This window comes from Larimichthys crocea, chromosome XVII (genome assembly GCF_000972845.2).
Source record: "Larimichthys crocea isolate SSNF chromosome XVII, L_crocea_2.0, whole genome shotgun sequence".
NCBI classification, from domain to species: Eukaryota; Metazoa; Chordata; class Actinopteri; family Sciaenidae; genus Larimichthys; species Larimichthys crocea.
In genome coordinates, this window is record NC_040027.1 from 20329580 (window position 1) to 20351570 (window position 21991).

Consider the following 21991-nt stretch of genomic DNA (forward strand, 5'->3'; position numbering starts at 1 on the left):
TCATCTGTCACTGAAACCTTTCATTTGTTTAGGTTGGTCTAATTAAAGGCCCATCAGTCACACCTTTTTACAGAGCAGAGGTGAACCATCTGTATTGTTAATGGAGCCTCCCAGATGTTCTTCATCACAAATTTCTGTGTTTGTGTGTTGTTGTTTTTGTTTTACCAAGACTGCCAGGACGTGGGGCAAGGAGGACCCCAGGGTGTTACATGTAGAAATGGGCGGGTTAAAACATCCAAGGTTGAAGGAAAAAGCCTGTTGCCATCTGCTGTGCAGCGCAGGCTAAATCCTAACAATTTCATTGGGATTATAGCAAGTGTGTAATCCAGCTTTCCTTTAGGACTCGAGGGGAGAGATTACCCTTGAGGATTAGCTCCCTGCACATAATAAACTTTATTAAAACGCAATCGGCTTTTGTGGGGCTTCTTCCCTCACACACAGGGAAGCGGGAAGAAGAAGCAGACCTTGAGGGAGGGTAACATGGTTGAGATGGTCGGGTGAGGTGGATGAAAGAGGCAGTGTGTGTGTATGTGTGTGTGTGTGTGTGTGTGTGTGTGTGTGTGTGTGTAATAAATAGATGGATGGCGGACGAGGGTTTGATGTCGTCCGGATTACAACAAGCCCATCTGAAGGACAGCCGATGCTTGATCTTGAGCTTTGTGTTTCCTGGAACGTTGGCGCGAATTCCCCCAACCTGCCTCACACACACACACACACACACACACACACACAGATCTCACCCCGAATCCTTACTCTACCTCTTTATCCAAACCACGTTTCCACCATCACCAGTATGACAGGTTTTGATGGTGAATTAGTTGAGTTAAGGCAGTCGATTCCTCAACAACACATACACACACACACACACACACAAAATAGGTTGATTAATAGCCCTACATTAAAGCAGAGGAGCATCAAGGCTGAGCAGCTGTGGTTCTGTGACTTAATCAAACTCTCAGATACTTTGAATTAGACCCTCAATGACACATTATGATTGCCAGAATGGATTGAGAAAAGCACAGCTTGTCACAGGAAAGCTTCTGCATGTTATTTATTCCTTTTTCAAACATTATCCAATATATCACCTAACAAATTTTAATATCAGGGTGTTTTTTTTTAACTTGGGAAAGTGACAAACTAAAGGACGAATTACGTCCTTCTCAAACTTTTTTGTGCGTTCACTAACTTTTGTTATAGCTGTCATGTAATGTGCTTTTTTTTTGTTTACCTTTGCTACGGCTGAATTTGAATCAAAGACTCAAAGTATTAATTTTTAATTACATAATGTCTTTTGCTTTAAGTACTTTCCCCCACACACATCTGATCTGTTAATCTGTTTAAATGTTTACCTGTGTTTGTTATAGGATTGGAGTCAGCGATGCTTCGTGCTGCTTACTCTACAGAAGCCTTTTATCAGGTGCCTTGAGCCTCAGTGAGCTGCAAGCGTTATGCTGGTTCAGACTAATGATGGTTAATGAGGAAGTTGGCAGCAGTATAATATCTGTCTGCAACTTTGCCAAGACTGAGGTGAGCAGTTCACACTGAGGACAGTGGATTCAGGTCTAAATCAAGGCACATTCAGAGCTGCCTGTGCTCTTTATTTGAATTCAGATGCTAAATCAGTTTTGTCGAGTTAATAATTTGAAGCTCATCATAACATATCAAATGAAACATACGACAACAGAAGAGTATTTAAGAAGTTATTCATTTAACATGCAGACTTTGACATTACGTCTCAGTGAGTGCCCCTTTTCTGTGCACAGCTGCACAGCGAGCTAAACACACTTCCAATAAAGATCAAAAACGGCAGTTAGCATTTTAAAGTTTTTATGTGAAAACTGACATATAACAAACAAACGTGTGAAAACACAACATATGAAAATATTTGTGGATCTGTACTGCAAAGTATTCATGGAAAGTAACTGTACTAAGTGCATATATTCAAGTACTTTTGAGGTAATTCTGATGAGCTTGTACTTTACTTCAGTATCTACTTTATACATAAACTCCACTACAATTCAGAGGCAGATATAATACTTTGAACTGCACTACATGCAGATTATTAGTACAAAATATAATCCACAAATAAATATTACACATTAAGCTGTATAAATCAGCTCCACTTTTACCAGCTTCAATATTAAAGTGATGTGTACATTACTGTATCACATATTATTATAATCTAATAATTATGAAATGAGTCATGACTCTGCATAATGGGTACTTTGTGCTTTATGTATATTTTTATGTTTTTCAAACATGTTTGTTATATTTTCCTTAAGTAAAGTTTTGAATTTGAATATAGCTTTTACTTGTAACAGAGTATTTGTACACTGTGGTACTTTGTAAAAATGAATGCTGCAAAGAAAGTTATGAAAGCATCTGCATTAGTCTGGTTTCTCCACTCTTTATTCAGAATTTCCCTTTAATGTGCCACGCTTGTCTACAAAGTTGAGAGTTGCAGATTGCAGTTTTAAAGTTAGTGCTTTTATCAACTGCTGTTTCCAAGGTCAAGAACAAACTTTGAAGCTCAAGACAGGAAGTCTTTAAGTGTTTTTATGTAAACATCTACAGTTAAACTGACAGCTGGGTAAATTCCACCTGCAGATGGATGTTGACCGAAAATGGTCAACTTTATCACCTCTCCTCCGGGTACAATACGAGCCGTTCACTCCAAAAGGCTCGATTACTTTCTTCCAAACACTTTGTGCTTATTCGCTGCAAAACAAATGCGCACTGAGACATTGTTGTGTTATGAAAGCACAGACTGAAGGGTAAAAACCTCACCTTGCTGCCCTGTTGTTGTCTTCCATAAATTAGACAATGTAGGATTTTATAGTCGCTCCTCTCCTGTATGCTCTCTGCTTCGATGTTTATTACCCCTCCAGTATTGATATTAAAATGCAGGAGGGGCTTGATGCATTTTTCTGTCATCTCTCTTTCTGACTTTAATAATACTATAAAGCTTCCTGCTGTGGACAGAGGGAGAACGAGGGGAGGGGGGGGTGAATAAATTATGAAAAAGAGGTTAATATATGGTATTGGTATATATCACATCTAAACTAAGCCAGATCCCCTTTCGGTTTTAAACATTCAGCCTTTTAAAAGAAGGAGTCAAGTAGGGTCAGATCCATCTCATTTTACTGCCGCGGTCCCTCCCCCTTTCATGTGGACACTCATCTGCTGGTCTCCCAAACATCTCCTCTTACCATCAGTGTGTTGGGATGATGCTCGTACAAAGGAGGACAGGAGGAGACTGTTAGTTTACTGCACTGACATGTTGTCAACCTATAAGGAAACCAAAAGAAACCGTTTGTTTCTGTCCGATCCTGCACAATCACAGTTTGTCTAGTTGTGTAACACGTGCATGTTGCTTTATTGTTCCTGATCTTTGATTTTAGCAAATTTAAAAGTCCTTGCAGTTCATCTGTGCACAGCAGAGAGTGCAGAAGAAGTGTGGACAGGAGAGAGGGGAAGCCCCGAGAATCAATAACTTCCTTCTATCAACTGTGTTTAGGCCTTGATAATGTGCTCAGCTGGACTATTTTAATTTCAACACAGATCTGACCTTTACTTCCTCTGTTCTGTTCTGATCTTTTATGTTCTGGTCTCACCCCCTCCTCCTCCTCCTCCTCCTCCTCCTCCAGAGGTAGCATATAGCTTACAGGAAGTGTAGGTAATGAAGTTGGAGAAGATCCAACACTTGTCAGTCACATTGTTTTAATTCACTCAGCTGACACTGCTCCTGTCATTGAAGCGGGAAGATTCACTCCTCACCTTCGTTGGAAAATATCGAAGGTTTTAGTAGATCTTTGCTTACTTTGTTTGTGATAAAAGAGTCTTCGTGCCATCAGGTATTAATCCTCACTTTAAAGGTAGCAAAATATAGCCTGTAAGTGCACATTTTTAACAACAGCTAGGTTGTATATTTTATTTGATAGCAACAGACATAGACAAATAATAATGACGAGCAAGTTTATTAATTGAGATGTACTGTGCGTTGTGCTTTACTCTGTCAGTACTCTGGGAATTGTAATGCAAACTGAATTAGCAACACAGTCTGAAGATTAATGCTTCTGTCAGAACCTGAACTTGAAGGCCAGGCTCAGGAAAGTTGGAAACTTGAAAATTTTTGCTCGTCTAAACTCTGATTCAATTGTATTCTCTTGTTGTGGTGTAGTCTGTGGTGCACATTCAGAGATTACTGCCTCAGACCAGTGTGACATTTGAACTGCAGTGAGTCACTATCAAAACTTTTCATGCAGGATTTCATTCATTCATTTGCTTCCCCGTCTTATCTTATGAAGGTCATGAGGGTCTGGAGTCTATCCCATCATGCACTGGGGGAGCCAGCAGACAGGGCAACACCTTGGGCAGGTGCCAATGAATCACATGACCCTGACATTAGATAATATACCTGAATTATGTCTTTGCTGATAGATAGAGAGAGATTCCTGTCTTGATTTTATAAAAGGTTCATCATTTATGAATGCAGACTCACTATTAAATAATTAAAACGATCAGTTTTCCATAAATAAATGTCTTGTTTCTTTATATCTAATGTAATAAAACATTTCTACACTGTGATGTTTGTGAAGTACATCCCGTGTGTTTTGAAAAGAATAAAAAAAAGTTTATCAGATTATTCTTTTCAAATCTCAATCAAGTCTTTCATCAGGCAGGTTTGGCTGCACTGTTGCACTAGTTATTTGAGTCAAATGAGCCTATTAGCGCCTCGTCTTAGCACGACAGGGTCAGGTTCAATCAGGGGAATTGGAAAATATCATTTCTGACGGGAATAGATTCCGTTTGTTCAACCAATCTCTTCTACTAATTACCCAAATGGACAGGAGCTGTCAGGAGACAATAACTATTCCCTAATAGAATTTGCCCCCCAAGTGCAATTTAATTTTCTCCTCCGTGCTCTCTCCTATGGTTTCCCCCTCGCTTTCTGCCTCTCTCCCTCTCTCTGTTCCTCTCCTGCTTTCGGACCAAATGGTTAGGGACACGGTGCCATTGCTACCTAATGTTGTTTTGTCAGTGGATGCAGGAGAAAGTGTGGACTGACTGACTGACTGACTGCTGTTTCTCTGCGAGCTGTTCTGCTCATCCTGCTGAAGAAGGAGAAGAGAAATCTCAGCGGCATGGAGGAGGAGGAGGAGAAGAAGAAGGAGAAGGAGAAGGCGATAAAGGAGAGGTGGAGCAGGAGGAAGAGGAGACGAGCTGGGGTGCTTAGGTAGGTCTGTACTGTGATGTTATGTGTTTATGTTGCATCTCAAGTTGTCTAAAATATGCATCTTCCCTGAGGTGAAGTCACTGAGATATAACTGTAATATAACTGTGAATTATAGGTGATCATTTGCACACACCATCACTCCTGTACTGCTGCATTTGCTCTTGTTCCTATTTGATATTTAATTGGGATGAAATGCAAATAATGTCCCAAAGGATGCATGCATATTCTTTGTATTTAAACACATCCAAATAATAAATTAAACCCATTAAATGTTTGATGTTTTTTGGCTCATGATGAAGCAGGCCTGCTGCAGTGAGTTATATATGACAGTACAGGCTGACACACACCTGTGTTATGCTCCATATAAGCCTGCTCATCCTGCTTAGATGGATGTGTGTTCTGTATTTTTGACTGCTCTGTAAGATGGATCTGTGAATCGCAAACGTCAATGAACTCGTCCACTGAAATATTAGATCTAATTAGAGGTGACTGGGTCAACGGCGGTGGCAAAGGAGTCGCCCTCTGCTTGAATTATTGCTGCTTCCTCTGCAGAAACACCTTCGTGTAGACAAAGATCAGTCATTTCTCACAGGAAGCGCATTATTGTAATCATTTGATCGTTGTTTTCTCCTTCTGGTGGCTCTGAGCGCCTTGTTTCAGGATAAAAACATGATATGGTGTTAAGCTCAATTTAATTTATGTGTGGGAACGTGGATATTTTATACCATCATTTGAATATTTGCTGCCATCCTGTGCAGTAAGAATGTTTATTTCAAATAAATCCAGATGTGGATTGTTTCGCAGATCATTTGGTCTTTTTTTTTCTTTTTTTCATCTCATTTAACAATATATAAAAAAAATCATTTAGTGTCCCACTAAACCAGATGTGTGCGCGCTCACATCTTTTCCCTTTCTGCATTTTAACATCCGCAACACAATTATTCTAATTGTGTTGCCCTTTGCTGACAGGTTAAGAGCATTTTTATCTGCATTGTTTTCCAGGGCAGCTAAAGGGTCTCGATACCAACAATCAGAGTAATTGAATAGTTGAATAAATTGAATGAATCTTGAGGGGGGAAAAGTGTATAATGAAAATAAAGTAAGACCAGATGATTCCCTTTGCCACACGTGGACGCGCCATGGATGGATGGATGGATGGAGGGGACAGACACCTGGCCTGGCCTGGCAGCAGCTTTGTGAATCGGTTGGATAAAATTCCTGTAATATCCCAGCCCTCCTTTTTTTTTTAATCAGCTTGATGTGCGTTTTCATTTTACTAAATTACATTTGAAACATTACCCACGCAGGCGAGCGGCTTATGAGATTGTGGATTGTGGGTCCCTACAGTATATAAACAGTGCGCGACAATAGAATAAACACTCTGTACCTGGAAAAAGGCTCTACGGAGAAATCAGCAGAGAAAATGTTGGTTTGTTTAGTTTTCAATTGGAAAGATTTATTTACCTAAAGTGGAAAATTTCAAACAAAAGGCAGAATTTTTGTAATTTGCACACACACATCCTGCATGTTGCGTATTGTTCATTCATAATAATACACCTTTTTATTTGTGGAAATGTTTACAACGATGAACAAGATTTTTACCTTAGATTTCATGAACACAAAATCATTTAAACATCAAAATATCAAATCAATTATTACACTGAATGTCTTGAAAAAATATTATATTAGGGTGAATTTGAATAACACAAAAAAATGCTTTGTTGTTCAAGATAAAATCCAGATGTGTGTGTGTGTGTGTGCAGATGTGGAGTGTGTGCTGAGCTGCAGACGGACTCACTGTTGATGGAAACAACCTGCTGTTGGTTTGGAGGCGGACCGCCGGGTAAAGCAGCACCGCTGTGTGCTTTTCTTTCCACGCTTGAAGTAAATTGGAAGCGAAGATTGAGTTCATCTAGCTTGAACTAGCAGTCCTCCGGGGGGAATATCTTATCCGGGAGAAGCAAGTCTCAGACGATGGGGTTTGAAATGAACAGTGTCAGGAGGGGACTGCGCCCAGACTCCTAATCCTAACTGTCACTGAAGAGAGATCCAGCTTCACACAGCTGCCACAAACCTGCCAGAGGAAAGAGTAAAAGGCCTTTACAGCTCATAGGTGAAGGTGTTGTGTGGATCTGATTCAGACATGCGTCCAATCATGTCACTCCTGGTGTGGCTGCACATGTGACAGCCCTGAAAAGATATTTAAACATCTGTTTTAAGAGAAAAACATGTCAATTAACACTTTTTTTGGACATATTATTGCTTTTATTTCATGTTGACAGCTTGCCTATACATGCAACTTTTATATTTACAGCCACGTGCCTTCCTCAGCCTTTCAACCTGATCTATAAAACTTCAATTTTTTTGTCCAAATTAATAAAATGATCTGGTGTTTTTTGTGCCCATACACTCATACTGTCTACAAGGATACCTCTCATCCTTTCTTAATAAATTGTTAACCCCTAAAATAAAATGTTTCTCATTTCCCTGGCTGCCTGGATGTGACCCTCCTCCTTCTCTTCTCCAGGAGGAGCCCTGCTGGCCCGGGGCCCCTCCGGGGTGCCACTGCAGTGAGCTATTTATGGTCTCCACAGGAACAAGGTCCCGCCTCTCCGGAGACATTTTCATATACCATGTTAGACGCTTCTCCTCCTCTCCTCCTCTCCTTTCTCCTCCTCGCCTGTTACACCTATGGAGGATGCTTTCCGCCCTCGGGGGCCTCCTCTTCCTGCGCTCCTATTGGCCCCCGGTGAGCCTCTGCCGTAGTGACGTCAGGCCCCGCCGCCCCTGCAGCGCTGAATGGACAGAGCAGCCTGTCTGATTCACTCCAAAACAGCTCGGTACGGCACGGCACGGACATCATCATCAACATCCCGGGGAATAGAGACGTAACAGGGGATAGAGGCTTCACGGGGAGCTGCGGAGAGGACAGAGAGGAGAGAGAGAGGCCTCAACATCAGCACCATCATACTTTTGTTTTTCTCCACAAGACAGGACGGAGGGAGTGCGCCCACCGTGTTGCGGGTGTATGTGCGTGCGTTTGTCCCCCGGTTTGGATCACGATGATGCAAAGTGCGGCGGTCCTACCGACAGAGAGTCCTGTAAAGAGTTTGCCGGAGATTCTCGGAGTGCCACTGCAACGTAAGACATTTTCTCTCTCTCTGTCGATTATCAATGTGGAAACGAGGCTGGCGAGAGCAACCTGTGCTGCAGGGTTTCACTGTAGGGACAGAGAGGTTTAGGGACAGCAACACGGCCGAGGATGAGGACAGGAGACGAGTCTTAGATTGTCACGTACAGGGCAGTGATGTGTCATGCTGCTTATATTTCAACGAGCATAAAGACGCCTTAAATAATTCTGATTATTGCAGCGAGCAACCCGCATGTCCAATTCATCTTTGCAGCCTCGCAGGCTTGTATTCTGCAATAGGCTGCAACACTTGCACGGTGCAAGGATGAGAATAAAAAAACAAAACAAAAAAACAAAACATGGAGAATAATAAAGATCATTTCTGATAAAGCTTTTCATTTTCCAGTTTGGCCTCAAACTTTCCGTCAGGTTGTTTGGTCTTACAGTGAGTCTCCTCCGGCAGCTGTTAATTTGTAAACGAGCCTCATGGTCAAGAGATCAGACGCAGTTGTCATCACCCATCAGATAAATACACACTGACTTTGACTGACACTCAGTCCTGGGTTAAATAAACGCCTGACACACTTCAGTTTTTCATCTCTGCAGCAAGGCCTCGAGGTCAGTTTGTGATTTTAATGTTTCATAATTTAAAGGCTCGTTTATTTATTGTGAGATGAGAGCCAAAATATTTATCGCAGTTATATATATATATATTTATTTACAGCATCTTTATTACAGCTTCCAGCATCAAAGGCGAGAATTACCTCTGTTCATTACATCTGTTCGTCCCGGCGTGTTAATCTGTGCCAGGCCCTCCCTTTATAATCTGATAGTGCAATCAAGATAGAAGTGCAATGGGACACATCTTAGCTCTGACCTTATTATTTACAGGAGAGTTAATAAAAAATAATATTCAGATGGATCTGCCTCCAAAAGGAAATACTAGACAAACACTGATATTAAATGTTTTGTTCCGTCCTGCAGCTCTAAATATTTCGCGTCCACATAACCAGAACACAAAATAATATCAGGTTTATTTAGTGTGAACTGCAAACAGAAGTACAGGTGAATCAGGATGACCGTGTGAGTCCCTCGCAGCCTTTTCAGCTTTTCTGTATTTAACCCAGACTGAAGAAAAAAAAGAGACTATATGTGGTCGGCTTATGCTCTTTAATTTTTATAAATCGAGGCAGATTAAAAGATTGGATAAAGATCCTGCCACTCAGCTCCCCCTCCGCCTCCTCCTCCTCCTCCTCCTCCTCTTCCACCCCCCTGCAGTCCTGGATTTAAACCTGGATTATTCCAGGAATAAAAGCAGCAGAGAATTTATCCAACAGTGTTTTATATCATGGACAGAGTGCTCTGCTGACTCAGGGCAATTACACCTCCAAATCTTAACCTGCAGACTATTAGTCTGGGATATAAAGTGTTTACTTCACGTTTAATTACCACAAATCATTCCACCATTGAAGCTCTGAGAGGCTGCCAGACTGCACTTCTTCATCTTCTATTAAAGAAAAAAAGAAAAAAAGAAAAGTGTTAAAGGAAAAATTGTGTTTCACTTCGTGTGTGAAAGAAACGAGAGGTGATGAGACTGAATGTAGTGAAGAGTGAAAGCAACAGATACCAAGATATGGAGCCATCCTGAAAACACGAGGTTTACTCTCTCTCTCTCTCTCTCACACACACACACACACACACACACACACACACACACACTGTCTCTCTCTCATACACACACACACACACACACACACACACACACGCTGAAGCTGGACGGTGCACGCTCTGTCGTTGCCAAGATCCTGCTGCTTTCCTTTCAGCACCACCTCTCTTCGCTCAGCTTCATCCAGCCACCACCTCCCTCCTCCAGATATTTAAAATAATTTATCATCCCCTGTATAAATCACAAATATAAAGATTCAGGTGGACTCCCTTTTAAATAATTTCTTCTATCGTCTCAGTACTCACATATTCACACATACTCGTGTCTGCGTCTGTGCAGGAATGTTGCTTTCGCTTCCAACATCTGCTATTTCCACTCAGCTAATAAGATTTTAGTCACCGCTGCCTTAAATTAAAATGAATGCAATGCAAAAAATAATAAACATATCAAACTAAATTATTATACATTAGCTCATTTTTTAAAGTTTTTTTTTTTTAAGATATAAAAATGTGCGTTCACATGTGTGTGTGCAGGCTGCGCTGACCTCCAGATCTTTGTGTTTTCTGGCTGTGATGAGAGAAATCAAAAAGCATCTTGAGCTTTGGTCGGTTTTATTGTGAGATGATTTCACGGCCGAGAGCTGCCGCAGCTCATGTGTGTGTGTGTGTGTGTGTGTGTGTGTGTGTGTGTGTGTGTGTGTGTGTGTTTATGCTGGTGTTTGCTCTCTGTCTCCTTCATATTGATTTTTCATTATCGGATATCATGTGGATGTTTGACTAAAGAGAAGCCGCCAAAGAAAATGTAGTAAAATAGCTGCGCTTATAATTTACAGGATAAATGAGGAAGATTAAACGCAAAAGTAATCGTCAGTGTTGTTTGGTGTTTAGATGAGAGGACGAGGCCTTTTTTCACATCAATCACGCGCTATTTCTCTGTTATATATGATAGAAATGATACATTTAATTATGAAAGAGACTTCAGTCCTGTAAATATATCATGTTAGCGATATACAAACAGACTCATTTATTGATTTCGTTTATTAAAGATGCAGGTCTGAGAGGAAAATGCATTTGTTTCTCTTTGATTTATAACTTTAATTTCACTTTTTGTTTTTTGTTTTTGTTTTGTTGTGTAATCTGCAGTTTATCGCTGTAGATAATCGGGTAATATTAAAGAATCGGAAGGTTAAATTCAGTCTGATCTCTGTTTCTGCATGTTGCAGCTTGCCAGCTTTGTGTTTTATAACCACAGAAATAAAATAAATGTTACCTCGTCTTCACTCTGATGAACTTAGCATCTAAAAAAAAAAGCATCTAAAGAGAAGATCGAGCTTCAGAAACATCAGTGTGATTGTCAAAAAGCAGGTTAGGTTACCTCTGCACTGCTGGAAACAGCTCCCAGGTCAGCACCTTGGACAGGGACGGACACAAAGCAAAAGTAGACTGATGACAGTTTATTTGTTTAAATATATTCTTTGTTTGTTTGTTTGTTTATTGCATTTTTTAATTGTGTAACAAAAAGACGATCAAATATAATTCATTCTGTAATTTAAAATACTAAAAAAAAAAAAAAAAAAAAAATCGAAACAAAAGGGGGCCAAAAAAAATAAAAAATAAACTAAAAAAATAAGAAAACATCGAAACAAAAGTGGGTCAAAAAAAATAAAAAATAAACTAAAACATAAGACTTGTTTGGTCAAACAACTGCAGGACTGGACTGATGCAAACATTTCTACGTTAAGAAAATGATTTTAATATAAAAGTATTAAATATAATGTTTGAAAATGTGCAGCCATCCTTGTCTGATCTGACACAAACATCTGTTTTTATGCGCAAAGTTAATTTTAAATTCATCAAACTGTCCTTTGTTTTGAATATGAACGCTTACCTGAAACCCTCCTCCGTCCTGGCTTGTGTGTGACCGCCTCCTGCTGTTGCTTCCCCCCGCAGAGATCCCTCAGTGTGCCGGCTGTAGTCAGCACATCCTGGACAAGTTCATCCTGAAGGTGCTGGACAGACACTGGCACTCCAAGTGCCTCAAGTGCGCCGACTGCCAGACTCCGCTGGCGGACAAATGTTTCTCCCGGGCAGGAAGCGTCTACTGCAAGGAGGACTTCTTCAAGTCAGTGTGCCCCTTTCTCTGCTTTCCTTTGTGATATTATATATTAATTATAGTTTATAAATATTTACAGTTTCCTGATCTGTGCTCGATAAAATCCCAACAAAGCGACCTCCATTTAAAAAAAGTAATATTTTGATTAAATCCACCTCTAATCGTGATGTTATGGGATGAAAATGACAGATACTGATGGAAATATGTCTTTAAATAATTCGGCTATATCACCTGTTTACAAAACAACCTAAATTTAATATTTTATATCGATTTATATCTGTTTGCTAATTGTTAGCAACATTAGCTCTGTTGCTAAACACGTGTTAGCATTGACTCATTATTTCTACTTTATATCTTCGTGTTATTCATTTTTTGGGGAAATTATAATATCAGATATAATGTTATTATTTTGTTTTTTTTAATACAGGAAAGGTTTTCAGCGACTTTCTTTCATTTCTGAACCAAAACATCCACAAAAAGAGCTCATATTGCTGCTATTATTATGTTAGCATAAACACATTATTTCTACTTTGCATCTTGTTTTTTTAATAAATTCATGTTGTATTATAATAAAACAAATAACGTAAGTAATATTAACAGGAAGGTCTCTTTTATTTCTGAACTCAGACCTCAATAAAGAGCTAACATCGGTGATATTTTGGTGAATACTGATTTTTTTTTAAGGTTAAATTAATTATTCTTTTTGTGTTTTTGCATTAAACGCCTATAACTCAGTATGTTATACTTGTTTATATTTTTACAGGCTGTTTTGTTCTGCTGGCATTGTTAGTAAAATTCAAAACAAATGCTCAAATATCTCTATCTTTTCTGTCTTTCTTCTTTTCAAAAGATTGGATTTCTGAGGGCATTACAAAAGAAAATTGAGTTTGACTTTTATCCAAAACAGGATCAGCAGATCGTGGCTTTTTACTAAATCATGTTTGAAAGGTTTTAATGCTCAAAGCTTGAATGGGACCCAAAGAAGCTGGCTGGAGTCTCACAGAGAGTTAACTGTGTTAGCCGACCCTGGGGACGAACACGGGGCCACGTTTGCATGTTCAAACTGTGGCCGAGGGACACGTGTGGGCTGGAGAACACACACGTACATAAACACACATGTGTACACACACATCCAGTGCTTCCCAGTAGTGATTTGGAGGCTTCACCTTGCTCTTTTTTTTATTTCTGTAGGTAGGTTGTGTGATTTAAAGCCTCTCCTGAGTCAGTGTTTTATTGGTTCTCCTCAGGGTGCGTTTACTGCGAACACTCCTCCTCCTCCTCCTCCTCTTCCTCTTTCTTCCTCTTCTTTCACCTCCTCCTCTTCCTCCTCCTCCTCAGCTCTCAGTACTTCATCTGCAAACACATAAACATGCAAACACGCACACACACACACTGACGTGCACACACACACCACACAGTGCATTGATCCTCTCCATCCATCAGCTTGCAGACAGGTCTATCGTTAACAGAAATGCATCCCAGCGCTGATTTTTCCCTCTACAACAGCTGGAGCTTCTATTAATACAGACACTGTGTCATCATTCTTGGCTGCAGTTGAAGAAATAGCTGTCTAGCATGTGAAATTTTAATCTGGCTTGGTCTCATCTCCATCAGCCTGTAAAGTGGGTATAAATAGGAGAAGGATGTCAGTCTACCCTGCGGGTGTTTTGCATCAATTTTCTCTAATGGCAGCTCTTTTCCTTTATGTTTCCCTGCAGGCGTTTTGGAACAAAATGTGCATCATGCCAACAGGGGATCCCTCCGACGCAGGTTGTGCGGAAGGCGCAGGACTTTGTGTATCACCTGCACTGCTTTGCCTGCATCATGTGCAGCCGACAACTGGCCACCGGGGACGAGTTTTACCTCATGGAGGACGGGAGGCTGGTGTGCAAGGTGGATTATGAGACAGCAAAACAAAACGGTACGTCTGCATACATCTAAAAATATCAAGCAGTGGCTGATAATCAGCTTAAATCTTAATGCATCTAAATACAAATACAGGTTTAAACTTTACTTTAAAAGACTCTTTTTATCCATACAGCCAGCCTGTGTGGTTCAGTGACTACACCAGACTCACAGTGGAGGATGTGATCAGGTTGTGTCCACTGTGTAATGCAGCCAAATAAGTAGTGACTGTGGATCTATGTTGTTTGTCATCTGGGTGTGGATGCTGTCTATCTCCCTCCCTCTCTTCTGAGATTTCCATGCATCTCTGATTGATTATGTAAAGTGAAGCAATGCTCTTATATGGTGCGGCCCCCAATAACTCTGCTGGGTTAGATTTATGTCCTGTGCCGTGGAAGTGGGACAGATGCACAAGGACAATAATACACTTCCATACATGACCGTTCACTTCATTTGACACACGTGTACACCACGCAGAGGCCAAGGGGCACTGCCTGTTAAAGAAACGTGACAGATGTAAGAAGAAGAAGTCACTCACACTTTTAATGATGTTTCCAGATGATTCAGAGGCGGGGACCAAGCGACCGAGGACCACCATCACGGCCAAGCAGCTAGAGACCCTCAAAAGTGCCTACAAAAACTCGCCGAAGCCGGCACGCCACGTCAGAGAGCAGCTGTCTTCGGAGACAGGGCTGGACATGAGAGTAGTGCAGGTAGAGTAGTTTTGTCTTTTACCATTCAGGTGTCCAGCTCGGTTTCGCACAGCAAAAAGAGGACATCACTTTGTATCATCCTGATTTGAGCATCTTTAAAATTATTTTCAAAAATAAAACAAATTATCAGATTTATGATTATTAGTATTATTATTATTAAAACTTTCAGACTTTGGAACAACCTTCCTGAAGAGCCAAGAAGATTGTATCTTATTTAAAGTCGACACAAAAACAACACAAACATCTCCTTAAACATATTTATGTGTTTATTTTATGTGAGGACTTTAATTGTTTAATTGCTTTAATACTTCTTTTTGTGATTTTCTTACTTTTTCTGCTGATTTAATATTTGATTGTGAATTTTTTTGCAACACCATTTTGATCGGTGTTGTTTTTCTAGTTTATTATGATCCTCTAGTGTACCATTGATTCCTATTGTCAGAAGATTTTTATCATCAACATTCAATAAGTCAGATTAAACAAAAAGAAAATATTCATGATGATTACTAATATTATTAGTTGGAGTAGTATTTCCTTGTTTTGTGTAATTTACAATCTGAATTCTTGTTGTCAGTGAGTGATTATTATTATTTTCTCTGTCAGGTGTGGTTCCAAAACAGGCGAGCAAAAGAAAAGCGTCTGAAGAAAGACGCAGGTCGACATCGCTGGACTCAGTTTTATAAAAGTGTCAAACGCAACCGAGGAGGAGCTAAAGTGGAGAAGGAAAGCTCGGCCGACGACGCAGGACTCAGCGACAGCGAGCTGAGCTTCAGAGGTACGTATTGTGTGGAGCACATATCTATTATTGCTTAAGAGAGAGAGAGATTCCTGAAAGGGAATTGTCAGTCACACTGTTGTACTAATGGGATTAAGGGACCTTACAAGCTGCTAAATGACACGGTTCTGAGTGCAGCAGCCGTTGAATGCGTCTTTGTGGCATTTCATTTGTTTTCTTGCGTTGTTCACTGCACGGTGTCACCAAAACGCCGTTCTCATTTCACATTCCCCTCACACCTCCCCGCGCCCGCTGACGCATCCTCCTGCCTCAGTTTGTCGCCATGATGGAGCTTATTGGAAAAGAGAGAGGCTCCTTAGTGGGATGCAAACGACATTTTAGACATCCATATGTTATTTAATGTTCGCAAACCTCCGTTTTGGGTCGTCATAAAAGTCTTCAAGCCACTTTTTTTTAAAAAGAAGACCATTTTTATGAGAAATGAAAACATGGTGACAGAAACTCTATAAAGCATGTGAGGCTTTTAGTCAATTAGAAAGAAAGCGCTCTGGAGCTTTGCTGTTGTTGAAGCCGCCCGGGGGAGAGATTGAGATGGAAACAAATATTTTGTGCTGCAGTAATTGCACACATACAGACCTCCTTTGTTAGAGAAGAACATCATTTCTCACCAACAAAACTACAGTGGTCCACTTACTGTACCTTCATGAAACCCACATAATGTTGCCACGATAAATCGCACCCATAAAAGCACTTAACTGTATTGAAATATAACAACTATATAATGTTCTTGCACTGGATAGCACTGTTGTCAAAGTTTTTACACCCCTCATGCTAAGTGGTGGTACCTCTTCCGCAGACGACCAGGTCCTGTCCGATCTCGGCCATACCAACGGGATTTACGGGAGTGTCGGCGACGTGACGAACAGCGCGGTGCTGAACGGCGGCTTCTCCGTGGACGCAGCGGGACAGCCCTACCACGACATCCGAGCGGGAAGCCCCTACGGCCTCCCTCAGTCGCCCTCCTCCATCACCTCTCTGCCTGGCCACACCCCTCTCCTCAACAACCTGGGCTTCAATATGGACAGTCTGGTGGTGCAGGGTGGGCCGGGCGGCGTGGGACAGGCCCTGAGAGCCATGGCAGGGGGGCCCACCTCAGACCTCTCCACGGGCAGCAGTACAGGATACCCTGACTTCCCCACCAGCCCCGCATCATGGCTGGACGAGATGGACCATTCCCAGTTTTGAGTCTCGAACATGAAGATCGCTGCGGGGATACGACAGAAACAGACTCACAAGGCTTTTTACATTTCTATCGCCCTCCTGGTACGTTTTGTGACTTTGGGTGAAGATGAGAAGGAAGGGAAGAAGTGTGACTCTCGGTCCCTCAACGGTGAGGGAACAACCAGGTTAGAGACGCGCAGTCCGGATAAAAGCAGTGAAGAACACCTCCACACCACTGAATGTTCAATCTCAACACTGTACCATACACTTTTTGTTATCACCTGACTTTATTTTGTTCTTTCACTCTGAGAATGAGACTGGATTTCCAATAAGTCGGTGGATTTTGCTCACAGGGGAGGTGATATCGTCTCACCCCCCCCTCCAAAATAAACCATCCCCGTCTAACAGCTACAACAATAGGGATACAATCTAGATCAAAGTCCCTATGAGACCCAGGAGGCACCTGCATGCTTCTTGATTGATAATGAGTAGGACTGCTGTCTGGCCATATCATAGCCTTTACATTGGCGATGCACTTTACTCTCCTCTTCTTTTTCTACACATATGGACAGGAATGCAGGAAATGAGAGGAAGAGAGAAAAAGAGGAGAGACATATGCACAAGGCAAAAACACAGTGTTTCATTGGGAGAGAAATTTACAAGAACAGTGGCACAAGTGTGAATTTTGAAACCATGCTGATGTTTTTTAAATGTATTGCTGAAGCTTACAAGTTATTAGGAAGTAGATGGCCTGTTTGGTCTGTCTGTCCGTCCGTCCGTCTGTCCAGTAGTCCAACTGATGTCTCCTCTGTTTGAGTGAGGGGCGAACACTGTTTGCTACACAGCAGGTCTCTCTTCTATATTTATAGGTGCTTGACTTGTTCTTGTCTGTGTGAAACGCTGTCTGAGAGCAGACATCCGTCAGTGTTAAATTATCTGTTTCCAGGTGTTTGGAGGACAGTCGAGAAGATTAGGGTTTAAGAAAAATTCAGCTCGAACACTTCTAGTAATATATCACACATCTAAATTATTAATTTATTTTTTTGAATGCACAGATGTAAGAAGAGGAGATATCCGATTTATAAGACACGCAGATTCCTTTGCAGATATTAAAGGGTTACATGAATAATGATAATAATAAAAAAAAAAAGATTCATTTGACGTTGAAAACACCAACAAGTATTAGCAGGAAAACTCTTTGTGTTGGCTCTTCTGCTTCCTCAGTCTGATCCAGGATTCTCTCGGTAATCTACTCAGTCCAGCAGAGAGTTCTGGCTTTGCCTGCTATCAACCTACTTATTGACCCCCCAGATGTGTTGTCAGTCTGTTCTCCTCCTGCCATGTCAGAGGGATTACCACAGAGCATCCCCTCCCTCTGCCAGAGCTGATAATCGACTGTAGCATTTTTTCTTACAGTTCAGGCCACATCAGCTACATCTTAGAGCCCCACCATGACGACTCTGACGTCTGATTCTGTTTTTTTGAACTGTAAGAGCAACTGATAGTTTGATTTGACCAGTCGAGCATGTCAGAACCAGTGGATATTTCGATCTGAGGGAAGTGAGTTTGCTTAAATCCTTACTCCTGTTCTTGTTTTGTCATATGACGAAAAGAAGTCCTCACTGTTTTGTTTTTGTTTTTTTGTTTTTTTACTAGAGCATCCGATTTAAGAGCCAGAAAGCAAATCAACAAACAGAAAGTGACACCATTCAAAGAAGTGAGACTTTCGATTTCAGCCCGCAAATTGCAGCATAATCATCTAGTAAATACACGGTATTAATGAAATACTTACTGTGTAACTATACGGGGGTTAATATGTCAGTACCGGAGAAGAAGAGGGACTTAACAACACGGGAAAACGGGAAATAACAACATATATAGTGTCCATTATTGTTAGTTTTTCATGATCAAGCTGTTGTACAATGTCATACAGGCAGGAGTCTGTTGTTACCCTGTAATTATTTAATGTATCAGGTCATTTACTTACAGTGTAATAGATTTTTATGTCCACCCCCAAAATGCAAATTTGTTGCCCCCTTCCCTGTGTTTGTCCTTGTACGTGCACAGTAAGAGTTTCATTGGTACCTCATATGTACAAAATATTTACAGTGTAATTTGCGGGCTGTAATCTGAAAGTGTTAAATGAAAATCACCCACAAACACTTTACCATGACAGTTTTGTTAAGTCTTTGTTGCCTCAGAAGTTTGCATCTTAATTGTTGTAAATTTTGTACAGTTTGAAAAACGTGTTGATCGTCTTGTTTCATGAGCGCTATTTATTATTGCCATGTGTCTTTGAAAAAGATGTAAAAGAGAGCACTGAATTTATTCATTTATGCCTTCTGTGTAATGGTATGAACCGTGTACAGTCAAATCTATATGAGGAAAATAAAGCTGAATTGTCTTTGGGTTAACCCACGAGTGTATTTCTCTTTAATAGACTGAGCCTGCGGTGATGAATGTGAGAGTTAAGATTTTCAGCCGAGCTTTGTTTTCGATAGATCAAAAGAAAAATATCTGCTGCAGGAGTTTTTATTATTTTGCCTTATCTAAACACTCTTAGAGCGAGTTAACCCGCAAATTCATTTACCCATTGAGAGCATTTACCACACACTTAGGCCTCTATTCAATTGTGGAGATCCATTTAGTACCACCAACGGACAGTGGTCAGTCAGTTAACAGTGATTGATGCTGCTTTCCTCTCTCGCTCTCGGGGGGTGAGGGGAGGGGGTGACAAGAAAGATACATGAAGAGAGAGAAGAAAGAGCGAAAGAGAAAAATAAAAAAAAACAAGTGGAGAAACAGATGCCTGGCTATATTTACTGATCCTCTCAGTGCTAAAGAGACACAGCGGCAGATTGCAGCACTGCATCGTCAAATCTATCCTTAATCCCCGTGCTGTTAACTAATTGTAGAGTGCTTTGTGAAATATGCTTTGTGGTCAGGCAAAGAGGGAATATGGCCCATATGCAGGCAGTTAGCTTGTATGTCAATATGTCAAGCTGGGAAGCAGACTATCTGCGGGGCTGCAGCCAGGATTTTTAACCACGAGGGCCATTACCACACACCCTAAGGGCAGTTGATGCTAACAGGAATAGTTTACCATGTTGCTTGCATTTGCTATTCAACACAAAGCACAGTTGAGGAGGTGGACGGGAATGTGAAAAGCTTTTGCAGATTTTTGATCATAAACCAAATTATTGTTAAAGTATGACACATTCATATTTTTGATCTGATGGTGGTGCTAGATGAAAAGTTCAAGGATCAACCAACATTATTACAACTGATCCTGAATTTCTGATTTCATGGCAGTCCATGAAGAAGTTGAGATGTTTTAATCTGGATCTTTGGCCGACCAAACTGGTCAATATTGTCCCAAAGTCACACTGCTAGCATGGCTAAAAATATCTGAATCAGACTTAAAAAAAACTCTCCAATGCTGAACTAGTGGCACAGGAGTTAAGAGGCTGACCATGAAACATGATGTTACTGGTTCATGTCCAACTGTGTGCTTTATTTCCATTAGTTTTCTGCCATCTTTCTACTGTTGTCTGTCTAATAAAAAGGATAAAACACCAGAAACCACATGCAAGACATGACCTCAGCTATGGCCCTAACCATGTGTGTGCTCAGCCTTTACAATTGCTCTTAGTTGCAGTTGCTGCATTGCTAAAACCTCTCAGGTTACAGTGGATTTATTCCCTGTAACTATGGTGTTGGCTAACTATGCACAGAATTATAATGAAATTACACCACAGTGTACATCTGTATGAAACTCATTTGTATGCAGCAACGTGCAGCACTTGTCTGAGAGCAGGCCAACCTAACCCAAACTTAAGTGTTATCGATTCCTTTGTGTTTTAGCTATTCCTGTTACATTATAAAAACAAAAAGCAAAGAGTCAGCCTGGTAGGAGTTTGCACGTTTGCATAAAACGCCACAAATTGAGCTGATTTTTATTTAAGCATTGATTGGCCAGGCTATGGGCAATAATGGATAGGCTCTAATAGTACTGCCTTACAAAGATAAAAAGCCACACAGACAGTTAGGATAATTTACACGCCACTTACAGCACTAGTATACAAATAAATCTGTGGGAACTCCACCACTGTTGCTTTTGCGAAGATGACAAACACAAGCACAAATGCCATTATCATTGATCGCAAGGCTTTTATTACAAACTTCCTGAAGGAAACAGTTTTTTTTTTTCGTCTGAAGCAAAAGGGAATAAATTAACATGCAAAATAGATAGGATTTGTTTTGGCCTGAAAGTCAATCTTGCAGCATCAAGACAGGACATTTTTCTCCCCAAACGACTCCATCCAGCCGGCGGTGAACAATGATCCGCAGGATGACTGAGTGAGTCTTAAACAGGGACTGGAGTCAAACAGAGGCCTTTCAATGACACCCTCAAGGTTGGAGGCTCAATGCTGTTTTAATCTGAAACTGGGCCCTTTTCACTCAATAATTATCCTGCTGCACATATCAGATATATGACAGGTAACGCAAAGGAGGAGGGTTCATGACCCCGAACCATGACAAATACTGTAGTGATGATAATATGTTTGCTGTATTGAAGGCCTCCAGTGCAAATCAGACCTCTTACTGTTTGTTGGCTTATCCAAAGTCTTTGGTGTTGGTGGATAGAAGAAACGCTTGTTCATCACCATAAACCACACATAAAGCTTTAGAGCTGAGCCACACACACACACACACACTCCTGGACACCAGTGAATGAGCCTCTCATATTAGTGTTTCAGCAGCAGAGAGGGATTTCTGCTTACTATTGGGTTCCCAGCCATGCTGCTCGGGGTGGGTGTGGGGGGTGCTGCAGTGTAAAGAGAAGATGAGGGGGAGAGATGGCGGGTGGTGGTGGTGGTGGGGTAAAGGGTTGCATTAAGAGCTGGCCAAAGCAGCGACATGGTATTGCTTTTACAGGAGAGAGAAAGGAGTGGAGAGGTAAAAGAAGAGAGAGAGAGAGAGCCAGTGTGCAGAAGGATGGTGATAGAAAGATGAAAAGGGGCAGTGATGAGAGGGGTAAGGTCCACAAATGCATCACCAACGACATGGTCATCAAATCCGGGACAGAATACTCTCACTCTGCTGTCTAGATGTTTACAGGGACATAAGTATTCAAGTTATTATGCTTTTAATATTGGATACTTACTGTTTACATGAAACCTAGTTATTCATACACCTGGACATGGATCGTCTGCCTGCATGTATGTTTAGTCAGTGTTCTGAATTTGTCAGACCAAAGAAGTAGGTGTTA

At 41.0% G+C, this 21991-nt stretch overlaps 1 protein-coding gene across 1 annotated transcript; it reads left to right on the forward strand.

The window, feature by feature from the left end:
• The first annotated feature begins 7992 nt into the window (after positions 1–7992).
• lhx4 (LIM homeobox 4) lies at positions 7993–19121 on the forward strand. The gene is made up of 6 exons (XM_019256814.2): positions 7993–8377; positions 11982–12153; positions 13863–14065; positions 14608–14762; positions 15366–15537; positions 16355–19121. The coding sequence occupies exons 1-6, from the start codon at positions 8299–8301 to the stop codon at positions 16741–16743; spliced, it is 1170 nt and encodes a 389-aa protein (XP_019112359.1). The 5' UTR covers positions 7993–8298; the 3' UTR covers positions 16744–19121.
• The last annotated feature ends 2870 nt before the right edge of the window (positions 19122–21991 follow it).

Bases quoted from the DNA above. Each gene is read 5' to 3' on its own strand.
- lhx4 (XM_019256814.2), top strand. From the start codon at position 8,299: ATGATGCAAAGTGCGGCGGTCCTACCGACAGAGAGTCCTGTAAAGAGT. The intron at 14,763-15,365 runs GTAGAGTAGTTT...TTTCTCTGTCAG, and splicing joins TGGACATGAGAGTAGTGCAG to GTGTGGTTCCAAAACAGGCG. The intron at 15,538-16,354 runs GTACGTATTGTG...CCTCTTCCGCAG, and splicing joins CAGCGAGCTGAGCTTCAGAG to ACGACCAGGTCCTGTCCGAT.